At 45.9% G+C, this 12,578-nt stretch overlaps 1 protein-coding gene across 1 annotated transcript; it reads right to left on the bottom strand.

Moving 5' to 3' along the window:
• Positions 1 to 397: 397 nt before the first annotated feature.
• LOC102775188 lies at positions 398 to 10,661 on the bottom strand. Its single transcript, XM_006754557.2, has 4 exons — positions 10,507 to 10,661; positions 6,293 to 6,358; positions 2,732 to 2,812; positions 398 to 1,148 (listed from the first exon to the last, which is right to left on the bottom strand). The coding sequence occupies exons 1-4, from the start codon at positions 10,645 to 10,647 to the stop codon at positions 717 to 719; spliced, it is 720 nt and encodes a 239-aa protein (XP_006754620.1). The 5' UTR covers positions 10,648 to 10,661; the 3' UTR covers positions 398 to 716.
• Positions 10,662 to 12,578: the final 1,917 nt, after the last annotated feature.

Here is a 12,578-nt window from a genome sequence, read left to right as displayed (position 1 = left end):
AGACAGTTGTCTACCTAGTTGGCTATATTTTTAGTTTCTAATCTCACTCTTCCAGGATCATCTCTGCCTGATCATCTATGGACTGGTTGCACAATTTATTTTTTTCTCTGAGCCTTTCCTTCTGCAGTTTTGAATTGTTCTGTTTGTTTCATTCTGGGCTATCTCTGTCACTCTGGGGTCCACAGCTCAAGTGCTGGATGTCAACGAATGACATCAGGACTAAGGCAATAGTCTGAAGAACTGTAGGATTAAAAGTGTAAATGACCAACTGCAGAATCTCTCCAGATTTGGTAGAAACCATCCCTAGGGCAGGAAGAAAATGCAAAAATAAAAAGGCAGGACAGGGCAACTGTTAGCAGATTCCTATGGCCTCCCAATTTTGCCTGAAATGGGCTTTTGAAAAAACTTTTATAACAGTGCAGAGGTGATTTAAAAGTTGGCTGTTTTATTTTTAGGTAACAATGAGAAATTGCCTCAGGGTTTTGGGGCACGTGCCAGCATCACTTTCCTGGGTCAGTGAAGCTTCTTTATGGGTGAATTTCATTCCGAGAGGAGTTGGTGACTGACTGAGGTGAGTCCCATAACGAAAATAGTCACGTTCACAGCATACATTGCCAGGGGTGGTTGGCCAGGGCCTGGCAGGTGAGGGTCTGGTCTCCTCCCAAGGCGGGGGGCGGGGGGAAAGAGGGGGGGAGGGAACGACTAAGCATTTCAGCTCACATGTCTCCTCGGGGTTCCTTAGTGGTGGGCGAGGCGGGGAAGCTGGTGCTGCGAAGTGCTCCCGTTGTGGGGACACCTGGAGTAGTCAGAACTTGGGGTATCAGGGACAACCTGGCTGACATGCCGAAGTAGTTCCCCAGGTTCCCAGATACAGAGGTCTCTCCATTGCTCTCCAGCATCTTGGACTGGGTGGTGGGTGTGAGGACAGGGCCTCTCAGAGCTGTGCTCCCCAGCGCGGGAGGAGTCAGAGTGGGCGGGCTTTGTCTAGGAATGACAGGTGCTGGTGGAAGCTGGAAGCTTGCCACCGTGTTGACAGTGGTTCTAATTCTATCTGGCGCTCCAAAAACACTGGAAGTCCACAGAGCTAGCAAGTCGGCTGCCTTCCTGTCAAAAGCATTTTCTGGTTTCCCTTTCAATCTTTGAATTGGCTGTAAGTAGAAGGACAGAGACCAAGTTAGAGAAAGCACTTCCTGGCTGGAATACACAGGTGGCACCATTCTAATTGACAGAGTTTGGGCCTGAAAGAGCCTGGGAAGGAGTGGGGGTTGGGAGATCGCGCACATGTAACTCGTATAGAAGATAAAACAAGGGGGACCCTAAGGCTGAATGACATGCAACAGGTAGGGTGAGGCTGAAATTGGACTAAATCAGGAGACTGGTTTGGCTTTTTCCTGATTTGCCTACATTTAAGAAATATACATTTTTATTGATTTTAGAAAGAGGAAGGGAAGGAAAAGAGAGAAACATCAATCAGTTGTGTTCTGTATGCACCCCAATGGGGATCTAACTTGCAATCTAGTACGTGCCCTGACCAGGAATTGAACAGGTGACCTTTCGGTGCACGAGACAATGCTCAACCAATTGAACCACGCTGGCCAAGGTGATCTGCCTACACTTTGAATGTCACCTGTCCCCTCAGATGCCAACTTAGAACACAGGGAAACGAGCCATGAGGATGGGTTTCTATCAGTGTAGCCAGGTGGGAAGGTCCTAGAGTATCCTTAGACCCTGCTGTGTACATCTTGGTCACTACCACCCACCCCCTGAGTCCTTTCCATGATGGTGCTTTGACTAAACAGTTAAGATGGGCTGGGTATTTTCTGTCCTTTTGGTTTATTTTCCTCCTTTGTTATTAATGTGACCCAATGCTAGGACATTTCCAACAAAAAAATCTTTGGGGCACAACTGTGCCATGTTACATATACCCTAGGACCAATCGATTTGGCCTGGTATTTTTATACTCATCTCTGGTGACCTAGTTATCATCATAGGTCATATGCCTGTTAGAATAGTTAAGTGCTGCAAGCAAATGTGAGTTAAGTCACAGCTTTTCTTGAGCCCATATATTGTCAGCTGTGCTAAGGGAAACACTGAGCTTTATAGGCAGGAATTAGAGCCCCAAACATCCTAGTCAATATGCACTACATGTCTAATTGCTTTTGTTGTTGATTGTGGGCACCATTTTAATCTTAGGATTTTCTTTAGGATGGCATTAGAATTCATGTGGTTGGTTTCAACGCTATGACGTCTAAACTCAGCACAGTACTGAATTTTTCTAGTATGACAGAGGTATTTCATATGAAAAAAGAAAACACAAAGAACACGTTTTTCCCTGAATCCAAAACATTTCTACTTAGGTTCAGTACACACAATTTTGAAGAATTCGGACACACTCAGTTTTACCAGTCCTTCAAATATTACCATTGTACTAAGCTTCTACAATTCAAATATGGACTTATTTTGTAAATTATCTAAAGCAAGCATTCTAAACCAGGAGCAGTGCCCCCCAGGGGACACTTGGCAATGCCTGGAGGCATCATTGGTTGTCATACATAGCAGGTAGGGCATCTGTAGGGGACAGCCCAGGGATGCTGCTAACGATGCTACAACCCACAAGACAACCCAATGGCAAATAACTATCCAGCCCCCAAAGCAATAGTGCATTGTTGAGGAATCCCGGTCCAAGGTAATCCAGTTTGTGCTTTAGGAAAGACAATATGCTATGACTTACCAGAAGCTGAAATATGTAGTAGCCTTTTCTGTGCCCAGGAATGCTGTCACTGCTCTCCTCTGACAAACCAAACGCTCCTTTCTATAAAAGAAGAATTTAGTTGCCTCAGAATCCCTAATTTCTTTCAGTCTGTTGCTTCCTTTCCAAAAACAAGGATTGGAATACTCCATTCATACTTTCAAAGTAAGGTACAAAAATATCTGTCTCTGCACTCTTAGGAAATAAGGTGATCATAACCGATTTATCTGGATTACAGACTTGTCCGCACTGATATTTAGACATTTTTTAAATTGTTTGGAAATATCTTAAGTGTTGCCCACTTCCAAGTTATCTTAACTAGAGCGTACTAAACACAATTTGCATTTTACTCAGGGCCCCTGTAAACACCATCTACCTACTGCAATCCTGTGACAGCCCCAAACGAATATCCAGAGTGAAGTCCATGTGCCCTGCTCTGAGTGACCCTAAGCTGAAGTTCCAAGCCAAACAATGTTTTGGTTTGTGACAGTGGGGGGAGGGGGGAGGAGGGGGGAGGTGAGGCTTTGTGCTGTGTGTTTTGTGTTAGGAAACCAATCAGAAGCTCTGGCTGTGGATTGACATAGATATTTATGGGACATAATTGATGCATCCTCTAAGACCAGTGCCAGTAATCTAACTGAGCATGTCCAGTAAGAGATTATTTGATTATGAAGAGTGAAGAAAAGGAATGAAATATGAGATGCAAAATGCAGTTGATAGACAAGATTCTTAAAACATCAAACCTCTGTGGGAGGGAGTTTGGTTGTAGCTAAAAGGCCAGAAAAAGAAGTCCTGGGGAGCAGAAAGATTGAAAATATTACTTGCAAGTCCCTTTCCAATACTAATATTCTATGAGGCTATGATTGCATTTTCACGGAGGGGTTCCAGTTGCTACCACAGGCAATCAAGCCCAAAAGCTGTTTTTCTAAGAATGAAGTGGTGGCTAGAAGGAATTTAAAAGCAGAAATGAGTATGTCTGTGAGTGTGTAGGGGGGAGGGGAGAAGAAAATGAAGCAGAACCACAAGCAAGTAGAAAACACACAATTACTGTAGCTCTTTTTCCTAGAGGAAATGTAGAACTTGACACTAGAAATATTTCACATTCAGTGCCATAGATTAAAACAGAATAAGATGTCATTCTAAATAGTTACAATTTTTAAAAAGGAAAGAGCACAGCAGAGAAAAAAGGAAAGAAAAATGGCATAGGACATGTATACCATATACAGAGTATCCTCCCAAAATTGTATACAAACTTTGAATATTTATTCATTCCAATGGGTTAAATCTGAAAAGAAATAAACATCAATTGAGCTATTAGTTAAGTGTGTATACATTTCTGAGACTATATATATATGTATATATATATATATATATTTATCTTTTACTTCATAAATGTAAAATGCACATTACATATAAATGACAAAAGGATATAGATATTGCAGGTGGTTTGTGGGAAGAACAAGACATTTTCTGGATTGTTGGGATTGCAGGAGTGGGGAAAGGTATCAATATTTAACATATTGGCATGGCCCTGATGTTCCAGCATCATAAGAAAGAGAAATCAATGTATGCCCCACTCCCCACTGCTGTTCTCCCCTCCTCCCTTGTCCTCACAGGTCTGAATAAGGAGCATCTCATGCAGAATTTCTACCTGCGGGACTCCTCTAAGATACCTCACTTTTGACAGACAGCAAAGAAGCCGATTTTGTGCCGCCACCCAGAATGCTGGCTGGAGACTGGAAAGAGTCCTGTTTGATTTGTCAGCTGGGACAGTGAGAGAGGTGTGGGCATGAGCACAATTTCTTCATGTTTCACTGTAGGGAAGTGGACAGCCGTTGGCCTTCCTGTAGGGCGGCACTCCTGAATCTTAAGGGCCCATGGACTTCTAGAAGGTCTGCATGACATTTGATGCAAAATGTTCATGTGGGGGTGGAAGATCCACATGGATTCTCAAAGGGGGATGATGACTCCAAAAGAGATGAAGACAGTGGCATGGAGCATGTCAGACAACCCTGGTCCTCACCCTGTCCTAGGCCCTACGTGGTGTCCGCTGAGCACCTCCTATTGAATCCTCCCATGGGGATGACAATGAAGTGCTGAGCCCAGACTTGACACTAGCAGGGGTTCAGTGAGTGAATCCATGCAACAGCCAGTGCTGAACTGTCCAATCCCATCCCTTAACTCTTGATTCTTTTTCTTTTTTTAGTATATTTTTATTGATTTCAGAGAGAAAGGGAAAGGGAGAGAGAGATAGAAACATGATGAGAGAGAATCATGGATTGTCAGCCACCTGCACGCCCCACACGGGGGATTGGGCCCACAACCTGGGCATGCACCCTGACCGGGAATCGAACCACAACCCCTCATCATTGATGTTTCTAGATCACCCTCTCCTTTCCTCTCTGAAATCAATAAAAATAAAAAAATACATATATATTTTTTAAAATAACTGCAGGAGGAGGCATGAGTGTGTCTGAGTTTAGGTGAGGGTGGGGCGAGGGCCAGGGAAGTGCTGTGTACGTTGCACCCTCAGGGCTGACGAGGTATTAACAGACTGTTGGGGGAGGAGCAGGGCTGCTCTGAGGCAGAAGGAAAGGCAAGGAGAGCAGCAGCATGGTGACGCCTCAGAGGCAGACATTCAGATCTCCATCCTTCTCGTCTTCCACCTCCCTCTGTGCCTCTGGGCTCTTCCTTCTGCATCATAAAGCAGAAACTTAAACCTACACATCCGCCCGGTGGACTGTGTTGTGGAGATATCCTGGAGCAGAAGGGCCTCCCAACCTAGACTCCCACTCTCCCCGCCTCACGGAGACAGAGCGTCAGCAAGTTAAACATTATTTCTGAAAATGTACTGACTCCTAAGTGACTTTTAGTCACCCTCATTTTACCAAAAATGAATTTAGGTCCTTTCTTGAAGGAGGGAATGGATATAAAAAGGGGCAAGAATGGGGGGAAAACTGACCTAGTTCAGTGGTCGGCAAACCGCGGCTCGCGAGCCACATGTGGCTCTTTGGCCCCCTGAGTGTGGCTCTTCCACAAACTACCAGGTGCAGGCGTGCACGTACAGTGCGATTGAAACTTCGTGGCACATGTGCAGAAGTCGGTTTTCGGCCTGGGCGAGTCTATTTTGAAGAACTGGCGTTAGAAGAAGTGGGGGGTGGACATACAGAGAGGATGGACGAAAGGAGATAGACAAAACAAGTATACAAGACGAGTGTGGATGGGAGAGTTGGAAGGGGTCGACCTCAGCGAACGTACCTCAATCAGATCGAGGACATTTTTAGCAAAGGCCAGCTTAGGAGTACCCTAATTAAGTTAATAACAATGTACCTACCTATATAGTTTAAGTTTACAAAATTTGGCTCTCAAAAGAAATTTCAATCGCTGTACTGTTGATATTTGGCTCTGTTGACTAATGAGTTTGCCGACCACTGAAAACCAGACATCTGGACGTCTGTAGACCCGCAGCGCATGACTCTCTTCCTCTGGGTCAACCTAGGAGCCCTGCCAGGCCAGGAAGTGGGAAGGCGCAGCGTCACTCACCATCTGAAGTGTAAGGACTCCGTGGAGAAAGACCAGCAGACTCACACACGGGGCCATGACGAGGCGCTGAAAGCACAGAGGAATTTGGCTAATTCATACAAACAGCCGCGTATGCTCGCGCGCGCGCGCGCGCGCGCGCGCGTGTGTGTGCACACACACACACAAACACACACACACACACACACACACGATGCCCTGGTCATTCAGTCTGTATTCATTTGACACCAACTTCATAAATATACCACGGAAGCAGCGTGCACAGAGGTCACAAGAGCAGGCAGGGTTTGAAATCCCGGCCTTGATACTTGCTGTCTGTGTGACCTGGGCAAATTATTTAACCTTTTCGTGCCCCATTTTCCCCACTTAGAAAGTGGGGATAACATTGAAAGCTATTTTAAGGCTGGTTATGAAATTGAATGAGGTGGTATATATGAAGCATTTAAAATGGGGTACGGGCGCTGGCTGGGTAGCTCAGTTGGTTAGAGCGTTGTCCTGATATGCCAAGGTTGCAGGTTCGCTCCCTGGTCAGGGCACGTACAAGAAGTAACCAATGGCCCTAACCGGTTTGGCTCAGTGGATAGAGCATTGGCCTGCGGACTGAAGGGCCCCGGGTTCGATTCCGGTCAAGGGCATGCACCTTGGTTGCGGGCACATCCCCAGTGGGGGATGTGCAGAAGGCAGCTGATTGATGTTTCTCTCTCATCGATGTTTCTAACTCTCTGTCCCTCTCCCTTCCTCTCTGTAAAAAAATCGATAAAATATATTTAAAAAAAATAAAAAAAGAAGTAACCAATGAATGTGTAGATAAGTGGAACAACAAATCGATGTTTCTCTCTCTCTCTTCCTCTCTCCCTCTAAAATCAATAAATTAAAAAAAATACATCAAGTTAAATAAATAAAATGGTGCATGGAACACAGCCCTCCGTGGGATTTTATTGTTACCACCATGCTCAGAGCTGAGCACCAAATAGACATAGAGAAAAGTAGAACAAAGGCCTGGCTGTCAAGCAGTGCAGTCTTGTTTGAAGAGATTCAATATAAGGAGCAGACTTCTGCCCCTACTGCGTTCGTCCTTACTGACTCACAGCGGTTAACTCATATCTGCTGAGAGGATCCATACACTGGATGTAACTCGGGGTGACTTTGACACGAACAGTGCCTTCCTTGCACAGCTGTCTAGGTCCAAAGGTCGAACATTCAAAAGCAAAAAAAAAATAAAATAAAAGCCTGAAGCGGAAATAACTAACAGCCACGTGGGTCCTAGGAAATCAGGCTCTGGTTAACTTGACATCCTCCCCATCCTGGCTGCTTCCTGACCTGCTGGACCCCGGCCCACTGCAAGGCGGTGAACACCTTTAATTTGTCGTCCACAGCGGCCGTGAGGTGTTTCCCAGGGATCCTGACTCAGCAGTGTGGTGGCTGGCTCCACAGCCTCCTCCAGGCGCTGTAGCAGGCTTGCCCCTTACCCCACCCCACCCCCACCCCCGGGCCCTGTGAGCCTCCTTTCTGAGGGCAAAGAAGACAGAGGACGACCCCGCTGGGCTTATTTCCTGGTGGTGCAGAGGCCCAGCAGGTCACTCCTTGGGAACAGGAACCACCTGAGAGCTCTGGTGTGGATTTGTGGTGACTGTGGAAGCCTATGAGGGTATGCCACCCCAGGACATGCCTCTTTGGCATCGGAATTATTTTGAGCTAAGACCCTGGAGAACCAGCGGATGCAGGGAGAATTCTGACACCAGGGTGTGCGTTCCCCTTGTGCAAAGGACATTTCTGTTTGAGAAGAGCATGTCCCTCTCCCTGCCAGGAACAGAAAGACTCCCAACAACCCCTACTAACTCAGAAGGCGCTGACTTGGGTCGGCATGCTAAGCCTCACTAAACAACCTGCTACCATTCTCTCCCTGACACCGTCCCATGACTCACTGCCCCTGGCCTAGGAGCCCCAAACCCCTTTCTGTATGAGCTCAAATTCTACAGGGGTTGCTCGTCACTGGGTGTGCCCCTGCGTAGGTGCACATGTGAGTGAACTTCTGTTTGTTTTCCTTGGTGGTCTGCCTTTTGCCAGGCTGGTTTACAGGGCCCCAGCTGAGAATGTACGATAGGCAGAGGGGAATTTTTCCCCTTCCCTGCACTATTTCCTGCCCCCCCACCACCCCTAAACCATCTATTGAGAACTTTCTATAGTCCAGACCCTGTGTAGAGTGCTTTACGTACATTATTTCACTTAATCCCTGCAGTAAGGGCATCGGGTGGGTGTTTTATGCCTATTTAATAGACTAGAGTCAGGGGTCGAATGTCTGTCTGCCTCCAACCGATTCTTTCTGAGTGACCCAGATCCAGAGGCCCGTTTCTTCTTGGCCCTTTGGGGTTAGACAGGATAATGGTCACGTGCGAGCGTTTTATCACTTACAGAGTGCTTTTCCAGAAACAGCCACCCAGTCCATGGCATTTTGTTACCGGAGCCCAAGCTAAGACACAGGCAGCACTTTGCTCCCAAGAGCTGACCTTCAGGCCCCTTAGTTCTGCACATAGCACATGGCACAGTTCCAGGTTTCAGGACACTTCTGCACCTGGGAGCTGACTTCCTGCTACGGACAAGACTCTGTCTACTTTCATTTTCCCATGAGGCCTAGGGTCTTCCTCCGTCACACCCCCTGACCACAACCCTGCCACCAAAGGCAGGGCCTTTCCCCACCCACCACGCCACCTTCTGTATTGAGGAAGGAGGACAGCTAGACAGACTCCATGTGGACAGATTAAGCTGAAACTCTGTAGTATTGTCAGAAGAATAGCAAACCCCAAAGGTTTGGTCTCCACCCCTGCCTGTGGTATTGTCTCATATTCTACCTTTAGGAAGTTTCTTTTCTTTTTTTTTTTAACTTAAGTTACTGCCTCTCTTTATCTACAATTAAATTCAATAAATATTTATTGACACTTTGAAAGGTAGCAGGGACACAAAGAAGGAAGATATCACCTTTTATAATGCAGGCTTCTCAGCCCTAATAGTTACCCCAGCCTTTTATGAAGGTCAAGCAACCTGACCTGTATGGCGCATTCCCAGGGACCTGCCCAGTAAGAACGCTGCATAGGAGAGGAGAATTGAGCGCCCCCTGAAGACCATGGGAAGTGCGACCAGGCCTGCCTGGAGAGACGGTAAAGCCGATAAATTTCCCAGGCTCCCAAATAACCTCCAGTAGCTAGAGAACCACCTTGAGGAAGTTAGGCCAAGCGGGAGCTATGTCAGACAATAGCATTTAATACTAATAATAAAACATAATAATGAGACTAATCTTTACCAAGCCCTCACTACAGACAAGGCAGCACACGATCTCATTTGATCTTCATCATGCTACCAAATAGGCTTTAATAACCAGTAAATGCCTAAATAAGTAACCAGTGAACGTTGAAATTACCTGCAGGGTTAATATTTTTTCAAAGCTTGGCTGAGTGAGTTTAGAAAAGACACAGTAAACTATATGAGTAAAATACCCCTTTATCCAGTGGGTCCTGATCTAAAAAAGATCTATAGCAGATCTTTCAGGCATGGGGTTGTCTTGTTCTTACTTCAGCTCTTCTGTTCAACTACACCCTCCTTAGAGGCCCAGCAAAGGAACGACGTATATCATGAGACATCTTATCGGTTCAAGTTCAAAACAACAAAGGAAGGTAAGGAGACATCTTCCCCAGCCACAGACTTTGCTGATTCTGTCATTGCCGTTTCCCTTCAGCAAAACCGCTCAGAGAGATCTCGGGGAGAAAGAACTGGAAACCCTGAGGGCTCGTCAACAGGATCTCATGCCCCTCAGGCTTCTGCAGCAAGGGCTGTGTGTGTGTGTGTGTGTGTGTGTGTGTGTGTGTGTGTTTCCATGCATATCGTCAATAAAAAAATGTGAGCATGTACCCTTTATATATTATTTACTTATCATTTAATTTTCTATCTGTTTTCAGCATGTTCTACAGTATGTAAAATGTACATATGTAAACTCATTAAAAATAAGTCTAAAAGTATGAAATTTCAACAAATAAAAATTCTAGAATTGCCTTCTACCCCAATGGGTCTTGTGGCCCACTGCCAGGCTACAAACAAACCGTTCTCCCTACTCCAGTAACCATCTCACGTGGCCACAGCCGCCAGCTCCATCTGATGCCTGCAGGTTTTCTAAACCCTGAATAAATCAATAATTCAGAGGAGAGGCATTTCCCTTCGGGACTTACCTGCTGCCACTGGAGGCTTCTGAGACCAGCAGGAGACTCCATTAGGGAGCAACAAAGACATACTCTTAACCCCACAAAACGCCCCCGGTGAAGAATTCTGTGGTTTTGGGTGTTTTTGAGACAGGAGGACTTATAAAACATGATGTCAGATAGGGAGGGACAGTCTGTTTTCAGGATTTGTTTTTGAGAGAATTGCTTACTCCTGGCTTTGCAGCCAACCACAATCCCCCCACCCCCCTCCTCCCACATAATTATGCAGAGGCTGGAGGGGGAAGGCCCTTCAGGAGGTAGGAGGCCAGAGCCTTTTCAGCATACACATTCATGAGTTCCTAACCACCAGAGAGCCCCTCAGACAAACAGCACCAAATACTGTAGACAAGTAACCTTTGAAATGTTGTGTCAGTTTTATTTATTTTTTCAAACAACTGATTGAGAATTTACAACAGTCAGAGAAGAATATAAGGCAGATGGCAAATTCTAATGAAATGAACCTAAGCTACATCATGTCACATCTTCCTTTGTGTTGGCTTTTGTCTCAGACAGTATTTTGTTATTCGGGGTTTAACATCTGGAGGGCGTTCATTGTAAAAATTCTTCCATTTCAGGAGGTAAACACTTGCTTCTCATTTCCTACGTTCCTTCCAGCAAATGCCAGGAACGCACAAAGCTTGGTGGGCACATAGAAATGTACCAGAAAGCCTACACTTCCTGCAACAGAGCTTCCTAGAGAGCAACCCTGCGATTCGCACGAACGTGTGTGAGAAGCACTTTGATTGCCAGCTGAAGAGGCTGGCGAAGCCGCGCCCATCAGCCCTGCTCTAGCCGGCTTCCCTGCACACTCTAGCACGCCAACACACCGCCCAGCTGCCGCGGGCTATAACTCACTCTCAGGGCCTCCTATGGTGGCTGTCCCACCCCCACCACCCCCACAGCTGGAGAACCTCTCACCAGCTGTGCTGATCGGGTCTGCTCGCTGAGCCAGCCTCTGCGGCATCAGAAGGGCACAGAGCTGTGCTTCTGAGGATTCCTGTAGAGCAGCTACTAGTATTCTCAGACCTGGCTGCACATTAGAACGATCCCAGGCATTTTGAAAATGCTGGTGCTCTGATCCCTTCCACAACCAGAAATTTAAATTTAGTTGGACTTGGATGAGGCTTTGGTATATTCTTAAAAGGTCCCCAGATGATGCTAAAGTGGAGCCAGGGCTGGGAAGTTCTGGGTCACATTTCTCTCCAGGTCCCAGCTGTGGGGATGAATAAAACTGTGTCCTTTATTAGCCATGTACTAGTAAATATTTGTTTTACTAAGTACCCTATTGTTCTCAGTGCATTGGTCATAAAAATGTAATTCCACCCAACCTGCGTAGCTCAGTGATTGAGCATTGACCTATGAACCAGGAGATTAAGGTTCAATTCCCGTTCAGGGCACATGCCTGGGTTTCGGGCTTAATCCCCAGTGTGGGGCTTGCAGGAGGCAGCTGATCAATGATTCTCTCTCATCATTGATATTTCTATCCCTCCCTCTCCCTTTTTCTCTGAAATCAATAAAAATATATTTTAAAAAGTAAAAATGTAATTCCTAGCCCCCAAGGTATCTGCTATACATTAATATGTGATATATATATTTCAGAGAGGAAGGGAGAGGGAGAGATAGAAACACCAATGACGAGAGAAAATCATTGATCAGCTGTCTCCTGCATGCCCCTTATGGGGGATTGAACCCACAACCTGGGCATGTGTCTTGACTGGAATCGAACTGTGACCTCTTGGTTCATAGGTTGACACTCCACCTGTGAGCCACATTAGCCGGGCCAGATATATTTTATTACTTTTCACAGCATCCTCCTAGGTGTAGCAAATTACTGCTTGAAAGCAGTGAGAAGCTCAGGAGGACAGAGGCCCAGGCTCCCTGTGCTTGTCTGTTTCCCTATTGCCTGGAACCAAAGAGATACATGAAAATTATTTGTTGACTGGATAGAGGAATAAACAGATAAAGTTAAGATCCTAAATTGGACGACTGAACTCAAATGTATTGAATGATAGAATCTAGATTAAAAAATATTTCTATGTGAG

This window comes from Myotis davidii, unplaced genomic scaffold (genome assembly GCF_000327345.1).
Source record: "Myotis davidii unplaced genomic scaffold, ASM32734v1 scaffold892, whole genome shotgun sequence".
In the NCBI taxonomy this organism is placed as follows: domain Eukaryota; kingdom Metazoa; phylum Chordata; class Mammalia; order Chiroptera; family Vespertilionidae; genus Myotis; species Myotis davidii.
The sequence above is the reverse complement of the archived record's forward strand: the minus strand, read 5'-3'. Positions and strand labels throughout refer to the sequence as shown.